Source organism: Saimiri boliviensis, chromosome 11, assembly GCF_048565385.1.
Source record: "Saimiri boliviensis isolate mSaiBol1 chromosome 11, mSaiBol1.pri, whole genome shotgun sequence".
Lineage (NCBI taxonomy): Eukaryota > Metazoa > Chordata > Mammalia > Primates > Cebidae > Saimiri > Saimiri boliviensis.
The window spans coordinates 42,580,937-42,607,812 of NC_133459.1; the positions used below are offsets into that span (position 1 = coordinate 42,580,937).

General features: G+C 48.1%; 1 protein-coding gene across 8 annotated transcripts in view; it reads left to right on the top strand.

The window, feature by feature from the left end:
- Positions 1 to 26,876, top strand: part of ST3GAL3 (ST3 beta-galactoside alpha-2,3-sialyltransferase 3) — a 219,288-nt gene that overhangs the window by 167,860 nt on the left and 24,552 nt on the right. For 7 of the 8 annotated variants that reach the window (XM_039474161.2, XM_039474163.2, XM_039474162.2 and 4 more), the window contains 4 exons: positions 16,111 to 16,205; positions 19,946 to 20,009; positions 20,870 to 20,965; positions 21,246 to 21,432. In XM_039474161.2, the coding sequence (XP_039330095.1) occupies positions 16,111 to 16,205; positions 19,946 to 20,009; positions 20,870 to 20,965; positions 21,246 to 21,432 (442 nt within the window). Of the gene's footprint in view, positions 1 to 16,110; positions 16,206 to 19,945; positions 20,010 to 20,869; positions 20,966 to 21,245; positions 21,433 to 22,454; positions 22,539 to 26,876 lie in introns of all 8 variants that reach the window. The other variant, XM_039474164.2, reaches the window with a different exon arrangement.

Genomic DNA, 26,876 nt, shown 5'->3' on the forward strand with positions numbered 1-26,876 from the left:
TAGAAACTGACCTCTGTGTTGAACACTCTCACTTCCCTCCCTCCTCAAGCCCTGCAGTTGGTTCTGTCCTCTCCAGTCCCCAGTCGTGTGTTCCCTAAGGGGCCAGTGACTTTCATGTATTACCAGAAGCAATGCAGTTAATACTAACATGGATATAAATAGTGCCCATCCTGAGGTCGTTTTGAGATTAAATACGATAATGCAGAGAGCACTTAGAACAGTGCCAGGAACTCAGTCAGCGCTCAACTCATTGCTATTATTACCGTTGTTGTTATTATTGTGACGTTGATCATATGTTTCATAACTGCCTCACTGCTTGGCTGCCTCACCCATTATCCACCAAGGCAGGGACTCTGAGTTCTTTTTCTTTTGAAACGGAGTTTCACTCTGTCGCCCGGGCTGGAGTGGCGCAGTCTCAGCTCACTGCAACCTCACCTCCTGGGTTCAAGTGATTCTCCTGCTTCAACCTCCCGAGTAGTTGTCCACCACCATGCCCAGCTAATTTTTGTATTTTTAGGAAAGATGGGGTTGCACCGTGTTGGCTAGGCTGGTCTTAAACTCCAGACCTTAGGTGATCCCCCCTGCCTCAGCCTCCCCAAGTGCTGGGATTACAGGCATGAGCCACCACGCCCGGCCTCTGTGTTCTTTACATTCCCAGTGACTAGCACAGAGCCTGAGGTGAGCTGGGGCTTAGCACATATTGGAGACGTGGACAGTAGATGCTGGTCACCAACAGGACCGTGCCTGTGGGCTTTGGGTTATGTGGCCTCTGCAGACAATCTGGCCATCATCCAGGATCTCCCCGAGCAAAGAGTGCCTGTCATGGCAGCTTCCCTCCCTCATGTCCCCCACTTCCCTCCCTCCTTTACACGAGGCACAGGCTGTCAGCAGAGTCGGTGGGAGCCTGTCAGCAGGAGCCAAGGCACTGCCCCCTTGAGGGCCTCTGGCTCAGCCTCTCCTCTCCTCCTTCAGCACAGGCCTCCCTGCCTGTCACACATGTCATGCATGTGGCTCCAGCCTGTCTGGACACAGATGTGGCCGCAGTTCCTAGGCAGGCGGGGGGTGGGGTGGCAGTAGCTGGCAGTATTTCAGACCGGGGGGTGGGAGTATCTGTGAACAGTGGAAACATGATGGGAAGCCTGGTGCTTTGGAACAGGTAGATCAGTGTCCATGAGGGTTCACACAGCGGCGGTCCCCAGACCTCCACAAGTGAGCAGGAATTGGCCTGGATTGACCCTGGAAGATCAAAAAGGTAGAGACTGTCACCCCAGGCTGCTCCTGTCTCTTGCAGCTCACAGGCATTTGCTGAGCACCTGCTATGTGCTTGGCTGTGAGCTGCGGGTGCTACACAGGCTGCTGGGGAACTGGGCAATAACATTAGCATGTGCTAAGCGCTAAGAGGTCAGTGTGCATAAAGAACACTGATGACCCAGGGGAGGGCTTGGTCAGCCCTGTGTGGCTCAGGGAAGACCTTGGAGAGGTAGAGATGCTGCAGTCCCGTCTTGAGCAATGCGCAGAAGTTGAGCACATGAATGATGAGGAGATGTGAACCGCAGGCAGAGGGAACAGTGGTATAGAGGCCTGGAGGGGTTATAGAGCCTGACAGACTCTGGAAATGATACGTAGTTGTATGGAGCTAGAGCATACAGAAAGGGAGGAGAAGAGAGGGGTATCTGGGGCTGGAGAGGTAGACAGGAGCCTTAAAAATCAGACTCAAGAGCTTAACCTTTACCTTCTAGGTTGCAGTTGCAGTTGGCAATATCCCGTAGCAAACTAATTCAAGCAAAAAGAAAAGTAGTTTACATAACTGTGAAGTTCAGGACCTGAACTATCTTTAGGCCCACCTGAATCTAGGACTCAAACAGCGTCTTTCTCCCTGCAGCCATAGAAGATGGCTTAAGCAGTTCTAAGCTTGAAGGTGCAGGGTTTTTTTTTCTTAAAGGGCCAGATAGTAGATATTTTCAGCTTTGTGGGCCATATACTCTCTGTCACAAGTCTCTGCTGTTGTGGGACAAAAGCAGCCATACCTTGTTTAAAGAAATAGGTGTGGCTGTATTCCAATAAAACTGTTTCTAGAAACAGGCAGCTGGTCTATAGGCTGTAGTTTGCCTGACCCTGGTCTAGGCTTGCATGGTTTGTATCGCTCACTAATTTAGAGAAAAAAAGAGATTCCCACAGCCCCCAGCATCCAAATACGCAATCTCAGAGAAGACCATGATGCATAACACTTAGGTCAAGTGCCCATTCTTTTTTTTTTTTTTTTTTTTTTTCTTTGAGACAGGCTCTCACTCTGTTGCCCAGGCTGGAATGACATCATCATGGCTCACAGCAGCCTTGACCCTTCCAGGCTCAAGCAGTCCTCCCGTCTCAGCCCCCCAGGTAACTGGGACTATAAGCGTGCACTACCATGCCTGGACAATTTTTTCAAAAATTTTTTTTTTCACAGTGACGGGGTCTCACTGTGTTGCCTAGGCTGGTCCCAAACTTCTAGGCTCAAACAGTCCTCCCACCTCAGCCTCCTAAAGTACTGGGATTACAGGCATGAGCCACCATGCCTGGCCAGGTGCCCATTCTTGAGCCACTTAGGAAAGGGTCTCCTGACTGGTCAGCCTGGACATGTGCCCATCCCAGTAGCAGTGGTGGGGATCAGCCCAACCAGGAACATATGGAATGAAAAGTGGGATGCTATTGTAGAAGACGGGAGGAGCTGCAGATACCCACTGCAACATGCCAACAAGAAAGCATGAAGTGAGTGCCTGAAAGTGTCAGTGATGATCCAGCTTGAAATTGGTCCTGACACAGCCTCAGGCACCAAGCCAGCCCTGCAGTGCTGATGCATGCCCTGCCGGGCCTTTTCCATCCGTGTGCAGTATTTGCATCTCAGCTACTTTATTTATACCCAGTCAGAATGCACTTGTCCACTCATTCTTCCTCACACAGTGCTCCACCTGCCTGGGTGGAACTGGAGGGCAGAGTCATGGGGGTGCGGGGTGGCTGAAGCTCCTCTGCCCTTGGTGGGAGCTGCTTCACTCCTCTAGCCTCAGCATTCTCTCTCCTTATCTTGAAGGGACAGTTACTTATGGTTCTCTTCTCTTCTGTGCCTTTATCTACAACTACCCTTCTCAGCATTCTCCACGAGGCTTACATTTACTTGTCTTTCAAGGCTTAGCTAAGCTTTGCCATTATCTCCTTTGAGAAGTCTTTCCCGTACCCTCAAGTTGGTCAGTGACCTTTGTACCAAAATACAGGACGCTATTCCAAAACACAGAATGTGGACATATATTTTCTTAAGATTATTTCTCTACCTGTCTCTACCACTAGCTTCTTGAGGGAAGCACCAAGGCTAACTTGCCTTTAGGTTCCGGGTTCGCACTCAGCACAGGACCTAGCACTGAGTGAGCAAGCAGTTGTCGGAAGGAGCTGTGTTTTCCAGCTCCATCTAGTCCCCGGTAAGACACGGAAGCAAGAGCTTCCTGAACAGGCTTGGAATAGTACTTGTTGGTTGGCACCTGATGTTTGTCTCTTTACCTCTGAGCTTCCCCTCTCAGGGCATATGCCCACCTGCTCTACAAACTTACCATTCTTTCTCCTTTGACTCCCGCTCTCCCATAGGACCCATCTCCCATGGGACTCATTCAAGTGGTCAGCAGGAGAAATGCAGCAAGACGTGTGTTTGACAAGGCATTTAGAAAGTGTTCGCATGGCTCGCTTAGACATACACCAGGCTCTTCCTGTGCATGGCCCTTTATGGTGGGGCTACAGCAGCTAGATCCCAAGCAAGACCACGTAGACTCTAGAACACCTACCTCCCTCTGTTATGTCTATCCCACCACTACTCAGAGAAGGTTCTAGGAAGGTGCATCTGTGGGCTTTGGCTTCTTCCTATTGGATGACAGTTTCGTCTTGTAGGAGCCAAGGCCTATGGCTGAATTTAACAGACTGATGTGCTGTGGTCCCTGGTCTAAGAACTCATTGTTGGGCTCTCCCTTCCCTTTGTCTCATGGGCTACTCACACTTGTCACACTCATTGGGAGAAGTGGCTAAAAGGACGACTTACCCAAACAGGCATAGATGCCAAGCTGAAACCATCTGTCACCCTAATCCAGCAAACCTATATCTGGAAGCACCTCTTTCAGTTGGGTTGGTAGGAACTAAGAAGAAGACACTACCCTAGATCTGCTGGTGCCCACACTCAACGACTCCCTTGCCTCACTCCTTAGCAAGACCAGTCTATGGCAAGAGAGCTGGTCTAAAACCAGCTGCTTTTTTAGCTGGTTTTAGACCAGCTTTCTTGCCAGTCTATGGATACAGGCTTAATATTCTGAGCCTTAGAGCATGGTTTAGTCAATGAGCCAGTGTTGAGGACATTCACCTTATATGCTGCACCTTAGCCACATTTGTGAGCATTAAATGAGCTGGAAGATCCCTTAGGAGGGCCCCAGGTTGCCCTTCCTGGCTGATTAGCCTGATGCTTATGCCTAATCATAGTCCTCTCTCAGTCTACAGGTCTGTGAGCAGGGCAGCCTTCTGGCTCCTGGGGTTCCACCTATGCTGTGAGAGGCACAGGGGTCAGATATACACTCAGCATGTACTCTCCTAGGGCCCCAAACCCCCAAACTACTAGGCTCTTGGATCTAAGGAGAAAGGATAGGTAAGTTCCATTGCAACGTCTGTCTCCTCCTTCCCCGGGTCCTTCTCACGCACTCACACACACCCTGCTGAAACCTGATCCTGAAGCCGGCTCGCGTGCTGGGGTGCTGGTGGGGCTGGCGGGCTGGGGCCTGTCTATTCGAGCCTGCCCAACCCTGCCCTGCAACCCCCTAGGCCAGGGCAAGCAGGTCAGGCATCCCACGCCCCCGCTAGTCTGACCAGTCATTCCACACCTTCAGGGCCACCTCCACCCTGGCCAGGCCCCCAAACTGGCACGCTGGTCTAGATGGAAGGCCCTGGGTTCTGTTCCAGGCATAGCATGAGGCTAGGCCACCCGCAGAATTTAACACAAACACACGCACACCATCTCTACCATCACCCCACCCCCACATTTCCTGTTGTTTATGGGTCCCAGCCCAGTTTCCAAGGCCTCTGCAGGCGCCCAGCCACCTCACAGGGGCTGAACAAAGTGCAGCAGAACACTGGAGGAAGAGTGCGAGTCTGCTGGGGGAGTCAGGAGACTGTCCAGGGGAAGTAGCCTTTCAACTTAGTATCAGTGAAACAAAGCAGAGGATACCAGAGACTGGGAAGGAGAAATAGGGAAAGACTGGTTAAATTCTACAAAATCACAGCGAAATAGGAGGAATATATTCTGGTGTTCCATGACACTCTAGGATGACTATAGTTCACGGTAGTATATAGTTTCAAATAGCTAGACAGAAGGTATCAAATGTTCTCAACACAAAGAAATAATAAATACTGACCGGGCACGGTGGCTCACACCTGTCATCCCAGCACTTTGGGAGGTGGAGGCAGGCGGATCACCTGAGGTTCGGAGTTCGAGACCAGCCTGACCAACATGGCAAAACCTCGTTTGTACTAAAAATACAAAAAAAATAGCCAGGCGTGATGGCAGACACCTGTAATCCCAACTACTCGGGAAGCCAAGGCAGGGAGAATCACTTGAACCCGGAAGGCGGAGGTTGCAGTGAGCTGAGACCATACCACTGCACTACAGCCTGGGCAACAGAGCAAGACTCCATCTCAAAAAAAAAAAAAAAAAAAAAAAAAAAAAAAGTGATGAGTTTCAGAATGTGGCTGTGGAACTGAATGGCTGACATGGAGTGAAGATGAGAGGGTCGCTGGAGTCAAGTAAGTCATCTTCAAGGCCAGAGTTGTAGGACATTGAAGCTTCTGAAAATAATTGAGCAAGAATTGAGTTTGCATAGAATGTAAAACAGATGCTGAAATCTTGAATGAATATGGCAGAGTTGGCAGACTATTGGTTGAAATTTGGCGAGGGTAGGTAATAAGGTAACACTGATGTGATGGAGGTGACGATGATGTTGGAGAAAGTTATGGCTGTGATTGTTAGAAATTCCAGCATCTAGGCCAGGCACGGTGGCTAACACCTGTAATCCCAGCAATTTGGGAGGCCGAGGCGGGAGGATTACAAGGTCAGGAGTTTGAGACCAGCCTGACCAGTATGGTGAAATCCCGTCTCTACTAAAAATATGAAAATTAGCCAGGCATGTTGGCATGCGCCTGTATTCCCAGCTGCTCAGGAGACTGAGGCAGGAGAATTGCTTGAACCCAGGAGGCAGAGGTGCAGTAAGCTGAGATCTCGCCACTGAACTCCAGCCTGGGAGACAGAGCAAGACTCCATCTCAAAAAAAAAAAAAAAAAGAAAAGAAAAGAAGAGAAATTTTTGCATCCACCACTGTTTTTTCTGGGCATTCTAGGGTAACAAGAATGTAGGGTGTACCAAGTCCTTGTTCCCATCTTGAAACCTGATCCCCCGCCATCACCATGAAAGCATGCCTGTGGTCAAGCGAAGGAGGAGAAGAAAGAGGCTAGAGCACAGCACAGGACGTGTTGCGGGAATGCTAGATAACTTCCTTGAATCCATGGGGCTGCAACCAATGATACAAGGAGGGAAAACCAGGAAGAAAATAAGCATGCAAATCTCCTAAGAAAAGCCACAGGATAGTCTTAGAACAGGTAAAAAGAGGCCTTTGTTAGTCATATAGAACTAGATAAAATTGGATCTAGTCTTCATACCAACCAGAATAGATCAAAGATTTAAATGTAAAACATGAAAACACACAAATACTAAAAAAGAGTATGGATTAATTTCTCTATAACCTGGGGATGAGGAAAACTTTCCTATGACTCAAAATCCAGAAGCAATAGGGGAAAAGACTGATAAAGTTGGCTTAAAAAAAAACAAAAAAACTGTTGTGTGGGAAGCTGAGGGTGACCATAGCAGCTTCTGTCGCCTGCTTTGAGAAAAAGTAAAAATCTTTTGCAAAAATGAGGGGAGAATAAAACAAGAAAAGAAAACACCATAACCCAAGTAAATAAATAAAAAAAGAGAGGAAATATTTGTAACTGTATCTCAGAGAGTTTATATATTAAATATAGAAAGAACTTTAAAAAAAGAAAAAAATACCTTAAAAATGGGCAAGAGATATGAATAAAGTTGGCAGAGAAAGAACTGCAAATGGCCCTTCCATATATGAAATAATGCTAAAGCCCACTCATAACAAAAGAAATGCAAATTAAGATGACAGTGAAATACTGTTTTTTTCCTATCAGACTAACAAAATCAAAATATTTAGCAGTGTCCTCTTGGTGATGTTGCAGGGGTTGTGGGGTAGTGGCACTTTCATACACCACTGGTGGGGATTGCGAAATGGCACAATCCCTGTGGAGGGGAATTTGGCAGCATGGAGCAAAATTAAACACTTGGCTTTTGATCCAGCACACCCACTTGTAGCAATCTATTTCAAAGATACATTGGCAAACAGAAAAGATACATGCATTAAATTATTCTTTGTAACCACTGCTAGTAGAACCTACCTTACAAAAGACTGGAAACAACCCAGGAGATTGATTAAATCAAATAAGGTACATCATCAGCCGGGTACGATGGCTCAGCTTGTAATCCCAGCACTTTGGGAGGCCGAGGTGGGCCGAGGATCATGAGGTCAGGAGTTTGAGACCAGCCCATCCAATAGGGTGAAACCCTGTTTCTACTAAAAAATTTACAAATTAGCCAGGTGTGGTGGCTCATGCCTGTAGTCCCAGCCACTTGGGAGGCTGAGGCAGGAGAATCGCTTGAACCCGGGAGGCACAGATTGCAGTGAGCCAAGATCGTGCCCCTACACTCCAGCCTGGGTGACAGTGTGAGACTCTGTCTCAAAAAAAAAAATTAAATTAAAAAAATATGGACATCATCCATCTTGGAGTATTATGGGGTATGTAATTATAATGGAGGGATCACCAGGAAATATTGTTTAGTAAAAAAAGAAAAATAGACAAGACAGTTATGTATACTGTGTTACCTTTAGTGAATAAAGAAGGGAATAGGAATACACACACACACACACACACACACACACACACACACACACATGATCGTTTACTTATATCAAAAAACAAGAATACAATAAAACTAATAAAAATGAAGACTGTATGGGACTAGATGTAACAGGTAGACACAGAAATGAAAGCTAGACTTCTCTGAATATGTTTTGTTTGTGAATTTAATTTTGTAACTATGCAAACCTTTACATAATCATTAAACGAAATTAAATTCAGATGAGGGAAAAGCTCTCCCTTAAAAGCAGAATGAAACAAATGAACCTAGCTGTGTAGCATGTCATTGATGAATTAAACTCAGCAGGATTATTTCAACTGGGAAATGCAAAGTAATTTGTCTGTTCTTCTAGTGGGGTATGCCCTAAGGCAAAAAGAACTGCAAAGAAACCTTAAATTGTTTTTAGTAATGATAGTGTTAGTAGTATACTGGTATTGTTTTTCTGAAACCATTATATACATTTTCTATATGCGTATGTTAGGATCAAGCAAAAAAGTAATCGCTTTAATGTCACCGGAGACAAGGACATCAGCTTGAAAGAGATACAGATATAAAGTCAAATACAGTAGGTAAACAGATGAATTTTTACTGTGTGAATCATATACCAATAAAGCTGTTTTGAAAAAGGAAAAGAAGATAAATACAAATCTTATAATCCTGATTTTGAATTGGGAATTCTAGTTACAAATGAATGATGTATTCTTTTCCTTAAAAAATTATTTTCCACCCTGGGCAATATAGTGAGACTCCATCTCTACAAAAAAATAAAAAATTAGCCAGGTGTGGTGGGACATGCCTCTAGTCCTAGCTACTTAGGAGGCTGAGGTGGAAGGAACACCAGAGCCCAAGAGTCTGAGGTTGTAGTAAACAAAGATCACACCACTGTACTCTAGCCTGAGCAATGGAGCGAGAGCCTGTCTCAAAAGATAATATATGATAGTTAAAATTGTAGGTGTGATAATGTTTTCAGAAAGGCTGTTTAGGTAGGGTTATATTTTAAGGTGTCCTTATCTTTTAGAAAATAATGCTGAAATATTTTATGGATGAAATGTCGTAATTTCTGGGAATTTTCAAAATAGTATAGAAAGAAAGTGGATGGGATATTTAAAAAAAAAAAAAAATTGACCATGATTGAAAATTGCTGAATCTGGGTGATGGGGGTGAGGAGTTGACTATACTGCTTTTTTTACTATTTTATATGTGAAATATTCCATAATGAAAAGTTAAAAATATATATATACACTGGAGGAAAAAAACGAGTTCCCTTCGCAAAGAGATGCACCCCACTAACAGAAGTATTAGAGGAGAGCTGGCCAAATTGTTCAAGGAATAGGAAGAGCAGCTACAGAAAGAGCATCTAAAGCCTGATAAAAGAGAGAGGTGAAGTGGAAAGTGTTTGAGGCTGAGCGTAGTGCCTGTCGCTTATAATCCCAGTACTTTGGGAGGCTGAGGCAAGAGGATCACCTAAGCCCAGGAGTTCAAGGCCAGGCTGGGCAACATAGTGACACCTCATTTCTACTAAAAAAAAAAAATAAAATAAAATGAGAACTTAGCTGGGTATGGGGGTACATGTCTGTAGTCCTAGCTACTCGGCAGGCTGAGGTGGGAGGGTCACTTGAGCCCAGGAGTTTGAGGTTAGAGTGAGCCATGTTCACACCACTGCACTCTAGCCTGGGTGACAGAGAAATATGGGACAGATGAACATGCTCAGCAATATCTGAATAGAACTGGGAAAATATGAAATATAGGGTACTCGGCCGGGCGCGGTGGCTCAAGCCTGTAATCCCAGCACTTTGGGAGGCCGAGGTGGGTGGATCACGAGGTCGAGAGATCGAGACCATCCTGGTCAACATGGTGAAACCCCGTCTCTACTAAAAATACAAAAAATTAGCTGGGCATGGTGGCACGTGCCTGTAATCTCAGCTACTCAGGAGGCTGAGGCAGGAGAATTGCCTGAACCCAGGAGGCGGAGGTTGCGGTGAGCCGAGATCGTGCCATTGCACTCCAGCCTGGGTAACAAGAGCGAAAACTCCGTCTCAAAAAAAAAAAAAAGAAAAGAAAAAAAAAAGAAATATAGGGTACTCTACGGGGCAACCTGTATACATAGAACTGGGAAATATGGGTATGTCCTAGTTTTGTCCAGCCTGGAAATAATGACTAATAACAACATGAGCTTCCCTAGCCACTCTGATGGTGATCTGTAAATACCAATACCAATTAAAAGGAACCAGGTTCCTTGGAAAAATGACTAATTCCAAGTAGAGCCAAGAAATATACAAGATCAGCCTGAAACATCTTTTCATACAAGAAAGCGAGGACATTATCAAAGATTAGTAGGGTATGTCCAGAAGATTCAGAAGCCAAATTGAAAAGACGCCACTGGCCAAAGATGGGATAATCTGAGCACCAAAAAGAATCATGATTAGCGGGGCGCGCTGGCTCATGCCTGTAATCCCAGCCCTTTGGGAGGCTGGGGCAGGCAGACCACCTGAGGTCAGGAGTTCAAGACCAGCCTGACCAACATGATGAAACCAGTATCTACTAAAAATACAAAATTAGCCAGGCCTGGTGCACATGCCTGTAATCCCAGCTACTCGGGAAGCTGAGGCAGGAGAATCACTTGAACCCAGGAGGCAGAGGTTGCAGTGAGCCAAGATTGCACCATTGCACCTCCAGCCTGGGCAACAAGGGCAAAACTCCATCTCAAAAACATAAATGAATAAGAATAATGGTTATAAAAATTACAGTAGATTGACATATATCAAATACATTAAAAGTCTGAATTTCCTAATGATGATAACGTAAAAAAGCCTCATTAATCATCTTTGGAGGGTGCTGAGGAATCAGCTCATTATTTTGCAGATGGGTAAATAGGGGAAAAAATAAGCATTTTATCTCATCTTTCCTGTAGGACTGCTACCAAAGAGTTACTGAGGGAAAGTTCATAGAAGTACTGTAGCCTAAAGGATAGATCTAGGCGGTGATCCTCAGTGGCTGCTACAGGCATTCTGTACAGAGCTGCTGAGAACTTTATCAGTTCTAGCCAAGAACACTTGAACCTAATGTGGTTTTTTGTTTGTTTTGTTTTTTAATTTGAGATGGAGTCTTGCTCTGTCACCCAGGCTGGAGTGCATGGTGTGATCTCGGCTCACTGCAACCTCTACCTCCTGGGTTCAAGTGATTCTCCTGCCTCAGACTCCCAAGTAGCTGGGACTGCAGTTGCCCCCACCATGCCCAGCTAGTTTTTGTATTTTAGTAGAGATGGGGTTTCACCATGTTAGCCAGGCTGGTCTCAAACTCCTGATCTCAGGTGACCTGCCTGCCTCGGCCTCCCAAAATGCTGGGATTGCAGGTGCAAGCCACTACCTCGCCCAGCTTGAACCCAGTCTTGATCAATAATTTTTTTTTTTTTTGAGGCAGGGTCTCACTCTGTCACCCAGGCTAGAGGGCAGTGGTGTGATCTTGCCTCACTGCAGCCTCAACCTCCTGAGGTCAAGCGATCCTCCCACTTCAGCCTCCCAGATAGCTGGTACTACTGGCACATACCACAACACCCAGCTAATTTTTTAGTTTCTTGTAGAGACGGGGATTTGCCATGTCACCCAGGCTGGTCTCAAACTCCGGAGCTCAAGCCATCCACCCACCCCTACCTCCCAAAGTGCTGGGATTATAGGCATGAGCTACCATGCCTGGCCATGATCAATCTTAATATCACAGGGTAGCTTGCATGCATATGTACCTTCTTAGGGCATCATTGAAGACTGTCTATTCCTGCTCTAACCACCAGTATACAGAGTTTAGGGGACAGATGAACATGCTGAACAATATCTGAGTGCAGTTGGGAATATGGGGCACTCCACAGGACAAATAACCCATTTTCTTTAGCACAAATTGTAAGGGGGAGAAAAAGGAGAAAATCTATGGATTTGAAATAACTGTAGAGTGTTTGTTAATCAACAAACATTAATGAGACAATAAAATCTGAAAACTGATTGGACATTTGTTGCTATTAAGAAATTATAGGTTGGGCCGGGCGCGGTGGCTCAAGCCTGTAATCCCAGCACTTTGGGAGGCTGAGGCGGGTGGATCACGAGGTCGAGAGATCGAGACCATCCTGGTCAACATGGTGAAACCCCGTCTCTACTAAAAGTGCAAAAAATTAGCTGGGCATGGTGGCACGTGCCTGTAATCCCAGCTACTCAGGAGGCTGAGGCAGGAGAATTGCCTGAACCCAGAAGGCGGAGGTTGCGGTGAGCCGAGATCGCGCCATTGCACTCCAGCCTGGGTAACAAGGGCGAAACTCAGTCTCAAAAAAAAAAAAAAAAAAAAAAAAAAAAGAAATTATAGGTTGGGAGCTGTGGCTCATGTCTATAACCCTGACACTTTGGGAGGCTAGGGCAGGAGGATTACATGAGCCCAGGAGTTTGAAGCTGCAGTGAACTGTGACTGCACCACTGCACTCCAGCCTAGGCAACAGAGCAATACCCTGTCTCAAAAAAATAAAAAGAAAAAAATTATAGTTAAAATTTTAGGTGTGATAATATTATGAATTAAATGGCATAATTTCAGGGAATTATCAAAATAGTACAGCAAGAAAATAGATAGGGTATAAAAGAAACAAAATTGACCGTGACTGAAAATTGCTGAGTCTGGATAATGGGGGTAGGGAGATTGGCTGTACTGTTTTCTCTACTTTTGTACATGTGAAATTTTCCATAATGAAAAGTTAAAATATATACACTGGAGGAAAAAATGAGTTCCTTTTGCAAAGTGGTGCACCCAACTAGCAGAAAGAAATGTTAGAGGAGACCTAGCTGAATCGTTCAAGGGATAAAAAGAGCATCCAAAACACAAAGGCCCAATAAAAGAAAGAGGCGAAGTGCAAAGTGTTTGTGGCCCAGTGCGGTGGCTCACACTTGTAATCCGAACACTTTGGGACACCGAGGCAAGAGGATGACTTGAGCCCAGGAGTTCAAGACCAGCCCGACGGCATAGCAAGACCTCATCTCTATTAAAAATAACTTTTTGAAAAATTAACCAGGTGTGGTGGGGCATGCCCGTGATCCCAGCTACTCCCGAGGCTGAGACTGAAGATCACTTGAGCCCAGGAGGCCAAGGCTGCAGTAAGCTGTGACTGTGCCACTGGACTACAGCCTGGATGATGGAGTGAGACACTGTCTTAAAAAAAAAAAAAAAAAATGCCATGTGAAAACAGATCATAAAAGCAAGAAATGCATGGGTTACACATTAGAGCCAAAGATTTTTCAGAAACCCTTATCAGGCCCATTTAATACTTTTTGCCCAAATCCGTCCAGTGAACTTTTTTGGACCATTAATAATATGGCAACTGGCCAGGTGTGGGGACTCACGCCTGTAATCCCAGCACTTGGGGAGGCTGAGGTGGGTGGATCACTTGAGGTCAGGAGTTTGAGACCAGCCTGACCAAAATGGTGAAAACTTGTCTCTACTAAAAATACAAGAATTAGCTGGGCATGGTGGTGCGCACCTGTAATCGCAGGTACTCGGGAGGCTGAGGCAGTACCTGGGCAGTACCTGAATCACTTGAACCCAGGAGGGAGAGGTTACAGTGAACCAAGATCACATCATTGCACTCCAGCCTGGGCAACAAGAGCGAAATTCCATCTCAAAATAATAATAATAATAATAATATGGCAGCTGCTGCTTTTTTTGGCCATATCCTTTTTTCCATTTTTTTACATTTTGCTTTTTTTGGGTTGATTCATGTTGTATTATCAGCAGTCTATAAGTTTTGTTTTTTGACCCAGACTGTATAGCAGGAGAAAGTCAATCTACAAAGCAGTCTACAAAGTAATAAAGGAACAGGAAAATCAGTTTGGATGTAGACCATAAGGTTAATTATCTCTGTGTTGTACAATTGTGGGTATTTTTATTTTGCATAAAAGAGTGCTTGTCTGTATTTTTTCCAAAATTAACATGTTACAGGTTGCACAAAAAATGAGGTGTTTTTAAAAGTAAAACTTACTGAACTTTCCAGTCATCTGAATAAAAAGGAAGGAGAGAGAGGAGAAGGAAAAAATATGTTGAGATCATTTGCCTAGATCTTAGGAATATTTTATTAGCATATGACATCTAGTACATACTGGAAAGCAGATAAAATCCTGTCCAAGCTTGACTCTGAGAGAAACTTTACAGGAATTGTATAAGCTCGGTCCTGACACAGAAGAAGAGGGTCTTGGTGAAGGTGTACCTAGGGACCATGTTTGCTTTGATATTACACATAGACCATGACAGGGATCCTCAGAGCCCCTGGCAAAACATCAAATATATTAATTTACTTAGATTTGCTATACTTGGCCCAAGAAATATGCATTACACTTTGACATGGGGTGGTAGGGGGAGTGCACTGACTCAGTTGCTGGGACCCGGCTCAGAACTCCCAAGTGTTGACATCTTCCTAGCAAGAGTGATGGGGGAGGGAGCAGGATTCAGAGTTTTCTGCCTCTTTCAAGTTCACGTCAAAATCTCTAATAATAACAGACCTCTGAGTGATAACTGATACTGTTCCTCCTGGGAGTGCTGTTTATAATGTTAGTGATGATAGGGATGAGAAATCCATGCTGTGTTTGCTTTTGGGCTTGGAGGGTCACCCCGGCAGCCTCCAGTTATTCAGTGGCTGATTCAGGTTGAGTTAGAAATAAAGAGACAGAGCCACGGAGGCCCAGGCCTTTATACATTCATTTGTGGTCAGGAAGGTCCTGAGCAGGCCCCATGGCAAAATTCTCAGCATACAGTGAGTGATCAGGGACTGGCCACCTTTGGGGCTGCCAGTTCCGCTGAAAAGGGCCTCCAAGCCAGGGTGCTGGCATCCATGTGAAGTTGTGTCCTCCAGTCATCTCTGAAGAGCTCAATTCCTGCTGTCCCGTTTCCCTCTGTGCCTCACTTCCCTTTGCCTCCTCACTTGCTCTCCTCCTCCCCAAGCCTGTCCCTTCCCTGCCCATTCCAAGAAGAGTAAGACTTGCCTTTTCAGGCCAGGCGCGGTGGCTCAAGCCTGTAATCCGAGCACTTTGGGAGGCCGAGGTGGGTGGATCACGAGGTCGAGAGATCGAGACCATCCTGGTCAACATGGTGAAACCCCGTCTCTACTAAAAATATAAAAAAATAGCTGGGCATGGTGGCACATGCCTGTAATCCCAGCTACTCAGGAGGCTGAGGCAGGAGAATTGCCTGAACCCAGGAGGCGGAGGTTGCGGTGAGCCGAGATCGCGCCATTGCACTCCAGCCTGGGTAACAAGAGCAAAAACTCCGTCTCAAAAAAAAAAAAAAAAAGACTTGCCTTTTCTTTCCCCCAACTCAGCATCACCTTACCCTCCTTCTCTCACCTTCCTGCTCGCCCCACCCGCCTGCCAGTCTCCCCTCCAGGCCCAAATCAGCCCTTCCCCTGAAGCTCTGGGTCCCTCCTCACTACCACCCGAGCTTAGCCTCCTCTCTTTCCTTCTTTCCACCAGTAAATGCACTCAAATTCCTACTGGTCTGAAACCTCTCCCCTCAGCCCTGCCTCCTAGGACTCTGCTTTTTCTTTCTCTCTTCTACACAACTTCTGTCTCCTGTGGCTTTTAACCTGTTTTGCCCTCTGACCATGAATTCTCCTTCTTCCTTACTGTGGGTGGTCTGTCTCCCAGAATTCTCTCCAAAATCTATCTCCATGCACGGGCTATATTTTTGGATGCATTTCTGCCCAGCTGGACAGTGTCTCATCTCCATGTTCCCAGATTGCAGGAACAGTGTGGGCAGCAGTGACTATTTGATGGATGCCTGCACAACCTTCCAGAGAGCTTCCAGCTCTGAGAAATTGATCCTTGCTGAGCAAATCTTGTCTCTCCACTCTTACAGATAAAGACTGACCAGGCCTACTCCCTCAGACTTAGGGTCCACTGAACAAGATCTGTCAAACCCGGTGAACAGGCTGGGTGAGGGGATGTGCCGGAATGCGGAGGGGGCTTCCAGCAGACCCGCAGCCAAGACCAGCGCACAGAAGCGCTACCAGTACTCCAGCCTGTTGCGTTTTTGTGATCCTCAACAGTCCTGTTATATTCCAGGTTCTCCAAGCCAGCACCCATGTTCCTGGATGACTCCTTTCGCAAGTGGGCTCGAATCCGAGAGTTTGTGCCGCCTTTTGGGATCAAAGGTCAAGGTATGTTGGGAACCCTGACCTACATTAACATCTCATCCCTCCCCCCCACCCCAACTGTCTCCGTATCCTTCAGGACAAGGCTGTATCCTCGGAAGTCTCCTTGCTGAGAATCTACCCTTCTCTACTCTCAACAAATCTTCTCTACCTTTTTCCCTCTCTTTTTTCTACCTTTTTTTTTTTTTTGAGATAGAACCTCACTCTGTCACCCAGGCTACAGTGCAATGGCATGATCTCGGCTCATGCAACCTCCACCTCCTGGGCTTAAGCGATTCTCCTACCCAGTCTCCTGAGTAGCTGGGACTATAGGCACACACCACCGTGCCTGGCTAATTTATATGTGTGTATATATATATGTATTAGTAGAGACAGGATTTTACCATGTTGCCCAGGTTGGTCTCAGACTCCTGGGCTCAAGTGATCTGCCCAAAGTGCTGGGATTATAAGCATGAGCCATGCCCGGCTTCTTTACTTCTTCAACGGAATATTTACACAGAGCCCACCACTTTCCCAGGGGCTAAGTGTACAACAGTGAAATAGATTTGGTTCCTCTCCTGGAAAAGCCCCAGCATAGTGGAGATACAGATACTCAGAGTGCAGGGCTCTGGTTAGGGAAGTATAAGGAGCAGTGAGAGCACAGAAAAGGTGTGCCATAGACATGAACACTAGAGTACTCGGTATGGTAGGGACATTCCCAGAGAAAACAGAGACAGGCCCCCAAGAGTGCCCCCAGGCCCCTCTCTCAGCCCATCCTGATGTTTTTCACCTGAACCTCGTCTCCCCTCCAACCCTTCCTTATCCTGTCCAAGGCTAACCTTTCCCTTACACTCAGGAACTCCCCTTCCATTGCCTTAGGGACCTCACCCACACAGTTTCCCATCCTCCCTAGTAGTTGAACAATTCTGCTTCTTTGTCAAGTGCTGTGCTATTTCATGTCATGGTGGAAAATAATTTGGACTTACGGGTCAGGCATAGAGGGATCAGATTCCCATTCTGCCTCTTTACTAGCTGAGACCCTGGACGAGTTCCCTGTCTGTTCTTTAGTTCCTTCATCAGTTAAGCAGAGAGAATAATGCTATTGTGTAAAGTTGTCGTCAGAATTACATAAAATAACTGTTAAAGGGATGATGTCCTTTGGCCTGGAGACTCAAGAGTACCTGAACCCTCTACTCAGCTGGCCCTCCTCTCCCTAAAAAGAAGACAGTGGCCAGGAAACACACTGATGAACTGGAGCTTTGACCTCAGACCTCCAAAGACAAATCTAATAGGTCGGGTTCAACCATATAAAGAACCCCTTTTCCCTGGGTGCAGGCAGCCAAGAAGGCCACTTTTCTCTCTTAAATCTGCACCCGAGACTCTGATGGGATAGCTACAAAGGCCAGGAAAGTTCCATATGGAGCCCGTCAGCCAGCAGGCAGAGAGCACCTGCTAGGTGTGCTCTTTCTGCTGAGTTTCTCCTCCTAGAAAACAAAGCCCAATCCATATCCTTCACCCGGGCTAATTAGTAGCAGTATGCTCTTCCTTAAAGGTGAAATTGAAAGTGGGAAAAGGAGGGAATCGGTGGCCTTTCCTGAAGCCCACTGTAAGTCGTATCTCAAGGCATTTAGTGTAGAACATTGTTTAAAGGTTTGCTTCGCTACCCCATTCTCACTCGACTTCTGGAAGGATTCACTGCACCTACTGCCTCCTCTTTCTCACCATTTACTCCTGAAGAATATCTGCACCCCTGCCCATCCCACCCCCTATTCCAGTGAAATGGCTCCGTGTCCCAAAGAAATCCAAGGGATACTTCTCAGTCCTTAAGGTGACCTCTCAGCTACATCTGCCAGTGTCTCCACCTCCTCCTTTAAAAAAGTATAAATTTATTATTTTTAATTTCGGAGTCATTTTTTCTTTACATGAAATATTTCAAGCATACAAAAAATACTAGGAATAATGAGCATTCGTGTACCTTCTACCCAACTTCAGAAATAAAACATGAGATACAATGAAAGCTTCTGTGTGGCCCTTCCTACTCCATTCTCCTCCTTCCCCAGGAAGCCATTACCCTGCATTATCCTGGTTTCAGTGTCGCTATTCTTCTACCTTCTTTATATATATTTGAGACAGGGTCTTGCTTTGTCACCCAGGCTGGAGTGCAGTGGCACGAACACAACTGATTACAGCAGCCTCAACTCCCACACTCAAGCCATCCTCCCACCTCAGCTGCCCAAGTAGCTGGGACTATAAGCACACAACAGCACTCCTGACTAATTTTTTTTTTTTTTTTTTTTTTAAGAAAACAGGGTTTAACCATGTTGCCCAGGCTGGTCTCAAACTCCTGAGCTCAAGCAGTCCTCCCTCGTCCTCCCACCTTGGGACTACAGGTGTTAGTCACCACACCTGGCCTCATTTATATACTTTCACTATATATGTATATGTTTGTTAAAAATATGGTACTGCTCTTATATGTCTTTAAACTTAATTGTGTCTTTATATGTACATGTATGTATGTATATGTGTATTCTCCATATTGATTTTTTGAATATGTTTTTGAGATGTACCTGTATTGGTACATAGAGCTCTAGGTCATTGATTTTTTTTTTTTTTTAATGGCTGCAGAGGATGTCATACACCACATTTAATCTGTTTTCCTTTGGTGGACATTCAGCTTGCCTCCCGCATTTCACTATTACAAACAGTTCAGCAGCGAAAACTCTTGCATGTCTCCTGGAGCAAGCGGGTGACTTTTTAAATGCTCCGCACCTAGGAGCATAGTTGTAGAATTTGTAGAATCTTAGTATATGCGCAGCTTTGTGGTTATTTGATGTTGTTAAGATGCTCTCCATTGTGGAGATACCAGTTTACTTTACTTTTAGGTCGTTATGTACATTATATTGTATCTTCCTAACAACTCCACAAAATAGAAATTACCTTCATTTTAGAGATGAGGAAACTAAAGCTCAAAGAAAGGAAATGATTTATATAGGGTCACAGAGCACAGCCAGTATTTAATTCCAAACCCAATACCCTTGTTATTCACTATACATTATATTACAGCACTCTCATTATATCAGAGTTTGGAAGAGCAGTCAGCATTGCCAAAGCCAGAGAGAGGCCAAGGAGATGAGGTCTAAATAGTGGGCACAAGGTCCGAGAGCACAGAAGTCACACAGTCCCTGCTGAGTGGAGTACAGGTGGGCAGAGCCAGGCTCAGGAAATAGAGAGGTAAGGAGGTAGACAGCTTGGCAAAGAGCACGATTCGGGATTGGCAATGTGAGAGGGAGAGAGTGAGGGAAAGGCGATAGCAGATACTGAGCCACGTGGTGAGCTCTTCAGTCATTGGGTGTCTCCTCCTTTGTTTCCTGGTATCTGCTGGGTGAGGGCACAGAGATAAGCACAAGGTGGTCTCTAGCCCTGAGCAGGTACTCCCATTCCAGGGGAGACCACATGGCCTAGGAATGCATGTCCTGGGGCCTGACCACAGAGCCTCAGCAAACCAGACAAGCCTCCCAGAAGCTGTGTGCCAGTGTTAGGGCGGGCTCCCAGGCAGTGATATGCCTGTCTGTTTCCTGTCTTCACCTCTTTCTCAGGAGGAAAGTCCGGGCAGTAGCCCAACACATCCTTGTGTCCAGAACTCTCTCTCTCCACTTCCGCTTTCACTCTAGCCTCCAGGAACTTGTGCCTTCCCATAGGCTGATCAGTAAACATTTTGTAGAAACTTAAGTGACCCTGTAACAGAAACCTCTCTCCTCTGTCCGCAGACAATCTGATCAAAGCCATCTTGTCAGTCACCAAAGAGTACCGCCTGACCCCTGCCTTGGACAGGTGAGCCACGCACTGCCCAGCCCCCTCCCCGTCGCTGCCTGGTAGTGTGCAGAGGTGTGGAGGCCCAGCTGGCCTCCCCTAGACACGGGCAGTTTCTCCAGCACATCCACACGTGCACACACAGTACACACACAGGGCGGGTGGAGAGGGTAAGTGGAACCACTCCACCTGACTTGTGCCCCCACGGGCTGTCGGAACTTGGCAAGACATCCCAGTCCTCAGACACCAGAGGTTTAAGGGTAAGAACCGAAGACACTGTGGCTGGGACCAGTCCAGCAATGGGACTGAGGGCCTGGGTGGTGGGGGCAGGTGACGGGGACAAGGCTTAAGTCCACAAGGCAGTGACAGCTCCCAAGCCAACAGACCCTAGAGCGGGAAGCCGCAGGGTCAGGGATGGGAGAAGCAAGATGGGTGGGCTCCCTAGTGGCTGCTGGGAGCCTTGAGTCCTAGAGCCTCCTATGCTGTTCCCTTTTTCTTGCTTTCCTGGTATAGCCCCAAGCTCGGCCCACTTTTCCCTCTCCCCTGAAGCCTGCCTAAACACCACCGCCCCTTGGAGAACATTCCCCCTAGAATGCCATCTTACCAGAGCTCCCTCCTCACCATCCAGCCTCGCACCCAAGCCTTGCCACACCCCTGTTTTCCCGGGGACGTGTCAGGGCCTAGAGATGCTAGAGAGTCTCAGGGCCCAGCTACCCACTGTGTGGTTCAAGCCTTCTCTCGGAAATGCTTCCAGAAGCCCGTTGGCCTTCCTCTGTCCCAGCCTGGTCCTGGACAACGGCATGGGGGTCAAGGGCCAAAGGAGCAGGGGAAGAGAGCTGGTGGGCAGCTCTCTACAGAGGTCTCCGCCCCTCTCCCCTTAGCCTCCGCTGCCGCCGCTGCATCATCGTGGGCAATGGGGGCGTTCTTGCCAACAAGTCTCTGGGGTCCCGAATTGACGACTATGACATTGTGGTGAGGTGAGCTTCCCAAAGTGGCACGTCGGGTGAGTGTCCTGGCCCAAACCCTTAGCCCTGAGCCCACTGAGAACTGTCTGTCTATCTGGCTAGTTGGAGGTCAGCAGATGCCTCAAGAGCCCTGGGTTGGAGGGCTTTGGAACAGACAACTAGGGGTGGCACCTGAGGAGACGAGGCCCAGGTGACCGGGCTCCCTGTTCTCCGTGCCTGGGGTATTCTGGGGTCATGGTGCCTCCCCAAACACAGACCCAGCTCAGCCTCTGACTGGACCTACTCTCTGTAGACTGAACTCAGCACCAGTGAAAGGCTTTGAGAAGGACGTGGGCAGCAAAACGACACTGCGCATCACCTACCCCGAGGGCGCCATGCAGCGGCCCGAGCAGTACGAGCGTGATTCTCTCTTTGTCCTCGCTGGCTTCAAGTGGCAGGACTTTAAGTGGTTGAAATACATCGTCTACAAGGAGAGAGTGGTAAGCTCTCCCGGCACCAGCTCTTTCCCCTCTTGCCCTGGCCTTCCCCAGCTCCGAAGCAGTCCCGTCCCCTGAACGCAGCAAAGAACAAGTAAGAACCTTCAAAAGAAGCATCAATGACCCAAAGCTGAAAGTCACCCAGAGGCAGCCAAGGGGCAGAGAGGCCAGGAGATTGGCAGGGTAGCTGGCCAAACTCCAGGAGCTGATAGGCCTGAAACCTGCGAGCTGCTTCCAGGTGCCCGGGTGCACATCCTTTCTCAGCCTTCTGTTGCCAGAGCCGAGCGGCCCCAGGGGCCTTCCCTGGCCTTAGGTCTCCTGGCTATGGAAAAGCTCTGTCTCTCAGGCCAGCCTTAGTATCACTCCCAAACTTCCTACTCTCCTGCCCTGACCTTGTAGCTACCTCCCTTGACCCCTCTTCTCCCCTATAAGGCCTCTCTGGTTCAGGTCTTAGGGGTCCCTGTCCTCTTTTCAGCCTGGGTTCTGCAGGAACAGCAGACCCCTCAACTTGAGAGTGCCAGCTCCCAAACTTAGAAGTCCTGGCCTCGCTCCACTTTGTAGTTTTACCACTGACTTATAGCTGAGTTCTCAACCGGCCACTGAGTCTGATCATTGGGAATGATCAGATTCTATACTGACTTTTCTAAGCAGGTAAGGGCCTGGACCCATTTTTTTAGGGAGCTTATGTGGCAAAGTAAGGTCAACTGCTCTTTAGGAGACCACCACTGAGCTCCCTCCCGAGACCTCTGCTTTCCAGCTCTGGGTCTTCAAGTACATCCCTGAACTTGTCCAGGCCCACTCCCCCACAACTGGCTGTCACAGCAGCCCCAGGGGAGGGGTATTGCAGAGCTCAGGCCATTCATCTTCTAATACCCAAACCTCTTACCAGAGGAAGATGATGACAGAAGGCCCTCTGCCTACAGTAAGGAGCTAGTTGTTCTTTCGGAAGGTTTAGAGAAGAGTTGGGAGCGGGAGCAGCTTACCGTGCCTGTAGGGTCTCAGTGCAATTTGGTTTAACTCCACAGCTCTTTCCCAAGCAAGGCCAAGTACAGGCAGTGTCAAGTAGGTAGCAAGCAAGAGCGAAGACAGAAGTCAGGCCAGAAATGCAGGTAGGTGGGACAGCGGGGAAGGGGGATCCGTTTCAGAACCAGACTGGATGAGGCAGCTGGGCTCCACTGCGTCCAGTCCACCTCCCCAAAGGGGAGGAAAGGGCCAGGCAGCAGTGTTCATTTGACCTCAGCCAGACCCAGCTTCAGGCAGGCCCACTGTGCACACAGACCAGGTAAATAACAGCGGTTCCAGGAGGACTCCACTGTTTTCAGAACCCTGGGGCCTGAGACGCTAGTCTTCTCAGGGTCCCTCTCTTTGCCTTGAGGGCAGTAGAATTAAGGTCACAGATAAGCACTTTTAAGGGAGAAATAAATGGTAAGACATAGGGTCTGTCCTGGTGAACCCAGTGAGCCTGAGGGCTGCCGTCTCACCCTGGCCTGCCACCCTCCTGGCACATCCTTTCCTCTGCCCATGAGCACCTGTCACAGCCTCCCTCGTCAAGAGCTCCTAAGGGGCAGGGCTTGATTCCATTGGTTTTTACCCCTCAGTGCCCAGTCACCATAACGGAGCTGGAATTGGCTCAAACACCACTTCCTGCTTTCTACTGGGCAGATTGGGAAAAGCCAGGAAGTTCAAATAAGGCCAGGTCAAAGGAGTGGGTCAGAGCCAGTCGTGGGTGTTATCACGTGCTCCTTCCAAGAACACTAAGGTCAGTTAATTGAAGGTTCTTACAATTCGTCCAAGAGAGTAAGGAAAGAAAGAAGAAAAGGAAGCCAGCTGGAGTCGGATAACTCACGATACTCAGGCTACTCAGGAAGCAGGCAGCAGGGCCTTGCTGTTCCCAGGAAGACTGAGGAGCTCTCCACCTGGCCTGGCCTGGGCAGCGGGCAGACTCAAGGTACTAGAGTTGCAGGATGAGCCACAGGCACAGGCTCACTCTTGCTGACATCTGTGTCCATCCTGGCCACACCCAGGGCTCTAGGACCACCCTTGTATTGGTGAGAACGCCTATCCAGGGTGGGAGGGGGTGAGTGGGAAGGGGAGAATGGAGACAGGGAGGAGTCCTCTGAATTGCTGTGGGCCTTGCGTGGTTCCAAAGTTTAAGATAATTTGGGCCTTCAGAATGAGCCGCCAGAGGCATGCCGGGGGTGCCCATGGCCTCGCCGCCTCCGTTTCTCAGAGTGGACCTGCCCAGGCCCTTTGGCTGCCCCAGGGACCTCTTCTTTAGTGCCCTTCTCCATCCCAAGCCCAAGGCAAATGCCTTCCCAGGACCTCACCCATGCTTTGGCCCACTTCCCTGGCATCTGAGACCCAGGAAAATAGAGAGGCTGCTTCTCCAGGTCCCCTCCTGTCTGGTGCCCTGGTCACAAGCTTGTCCTGCTCCTGTTGGGATGTTTCTAGTCATGCAGCCTCTGGGCTGCTGGAGAGCTCGCTGCACCCGTCTGGTGCCTCACCTGCAGAATTCTGGCAGGAGGAGGCAGCTCTGTGTTCTGGAGCCAAGGCCCAGCGGGGCAGGGCTGGAGAAGGAATTGGGCCTCAGTCGTCACAGCTGCTTCCTGCCTCTTGCTATGTGAGCAGTCTTTAAAGGCTGTAACTTTTTTTTCATTCTTTTTTTTTTTTTGAGACAGAGTTTTGCTCTTGTTGCCAGGCTGGAGTGCAATGGTACGATCTCGGCTCACTGCAACCTCCACCTCATGGGTTCAAGTGATTCTCTTGTCTCAGCCTCCTGAGTAGCTAGGATCACAGATGTACGCCACCATGCCTGTCTAATTTTTTGGGGTTTTTTTTTAGAGACGGGCGTTTCACCATGTTAGCCAGGCTGGTCTCGAACTCCTGACCTTGGGCGATCTCCCCACCTTAGCCTCCCCAAGTGCTGGGATTAGAGGTGTGAGCCACTGCACCCGGCCTTAAGGCCTATAACTTTCTAGTACCCAGGAGTCCTCATATGGGGAAGGGTGGGGGCAGGAGGGAGATATAGCAAAGGACTACCAGACAACTCAGAGAACAGCCTGCCTCAGAGCTGGCCTTGCCTTCTTCATCTGAGAGCTCTCCTTTGCATCATTTGTGGCCATGTGGGTTCCCTGACTCACTGGACAGTGGCACTGATCACTCCAAATTACAAAAAGCTCCTTTGTCTCCCACATCCCAGGAGCCATGGCCAAGCCAGCAAGCAGGTAGGTGTAAGAGTTCCCAGCAGGCTGTGTGCTCAGGGCAGCTCAGAAGAGGACCATTGGGTGCTCTTCTGCTGGGCGAGCACAGCACAGAAGCTGAAGCTTGGAGAAAGAGTGGAGCCAGGGAGGGACATGGGGGTACAGCTTCCAGTTCCAGTGCAGGTCTTCTGAGAGGTGCCTCTGAGAAGTTTAGACTCTGTCACTTATTAGTGGGCTACTTTAGGCACATCACCTAACCTCCTTAGATTTATCAGCTTTCCCGACACACTCATTTATCCGGTGTCCGTGAGGTGTTCTATTTGCAGACTCTGCACTGGCCCCTGGGAATACAAAGAGGAATTAAGCACTATTCCCAACCCAAGTAGCTCACAATCTAGTGGGAGAGGTAGTCCCAGAGCTAGAGTTATAGTGCGGTGTTATAGCTGCTATGATGAGGAGAGCCTCATGCAGCTCTGGGGCAGGTGGGGCACAAGAGAAGGCCTCCTGGAGGAATCACTCCTGAGCTGGACACTGAAGGAAGAGTTGGGAGTGAGTGGACAAAAGAAATTACAAGGAAAGGGAACAGCATGTATAGAGACCCAAGAGACCATGCTCCGTTCAGGAAACTGGAGGTGTGCTGTGTGATCAAGCATGGCGCAATGAGGGTGATGTGTCAGAGCGTGCTGCCTAATGCCTGTGATACTGTGGCCTGTGCATTCTCCTCCCGATGTTGGATAAAGACAGGAAACACTCCATCCACTGTCCAGAGGATGGAGCCCTGGGGTCTAGAGAGGACAGAATGTGTGAGAGGCAGAGCCTCCCATCCCCATCACTCAGGCCCCACCCTCCTGCCTCTGCCCGCCTCCCCCACTGTGCCTCAGCATGCCCGGTAACCCAGGGCCACAGAAGCCCCTGGGAACTACACTTCGACTCCCTTTGCTGCCTCTTCCTCCTCCTCCTCCTCCTCCTCCCCACTCCTCACTCCTAAAACCGGAACACCAGCCTCGCTGCTGAGAACCTCTGACTGGTCGTCAATTCAGCGAGGCCCTGGGGCCTGGGCTGGGCAGGTGTGGGGTGATCCCAGCTCAGCATGGGGAAGGGAGAGGACAGGGCTGGGAGTGGGCCCCTGGACAGCGTTGACACAGCACTGACCCTCCAGCTGTACTTCAGTCCCTGGCGAGAGAGGGAGGAGGGCAGGATCCAAGAGGCCAGCCAGGGCCCCACATTCAAGCACAGGGAAACTGAGTCCCTGATTTTGGAGTGACAAGATGGCTTAAGAGAGGAAAACGGCTTAGGCCTTGGGGTTACGCAGATGTGGGTTTAGGTTTAGACTCTGTCCCTTGTTAGTGGGCTACTTCAGGCACATCACCTAACCTCCTTAGATTTAGTGTCATCCACAGAGTAGATGAGTAGGACTGCACATCTTTCAGGGTTATTTTTATTTTATTTATTTATTTTGAGATGGAGTCTCGCTTTGTCACCCAGGCTGGAGTGCAGTGGTGTGATCGCGGCTCACTGCAACCTCCACCTCCCGGGTTCAAGCAATTCTCCTGCCTCAGCCTCCTGAGTAGCTGGGATTACAGGTGCGTGCCACCACACCTGGCTAATTTTTGTGTTTTTTTTTTAGTAGAGATGGGGTTTAACCATGTTGGTCAGGCTGGTCTCAAACCCCTGACCTTGTGATCCCCCTGTCTTGGCCTCCCAAAGTGCTGGGATTACAGGTGCGAGCCACCACACCTGGCCTTAGGGTTGTTTTTAAAATTAGGGAAAAAATAATAATAAAATAAATAAATTAAAAATTAAAAATTAAAAAATTAAAATTAGGTAAGGTGAAATCTAGACGTATCTAGCATAGAGAACTTAGTAAATCCTCAATCTATAGCAAATAGTGTGTTTTTTTTTTTATCGTTGGTGATAATTTTGCTGTTAGAAAATCCCAGTTATCCCAGGGAGTGAAGCCTTTTTCTGTCTAGGCTGTAGGGCTTGACCTAGGAGGTGACCCAGAAGCAGGGTTCAGAGGCCGGGCCTAAAGGAGGGAGAGACAAGGAGCCTCCTGGCAAAAGGCAGCAGGGCTGGGCTAATCCATGAGGTAGACGAGGGCACCACATCCCCAAATACAAGGCCTTACTGGACCAGGCCAAAGTGGGGATTGAATGTCTGCCTGCACCCTCACCTGTTCCCTGTTCAAGCCTGAGAGGGACGCAGAGCCTTAGCGTGGAGTCTGTCCTGGGACACTCAGTGCAGGCA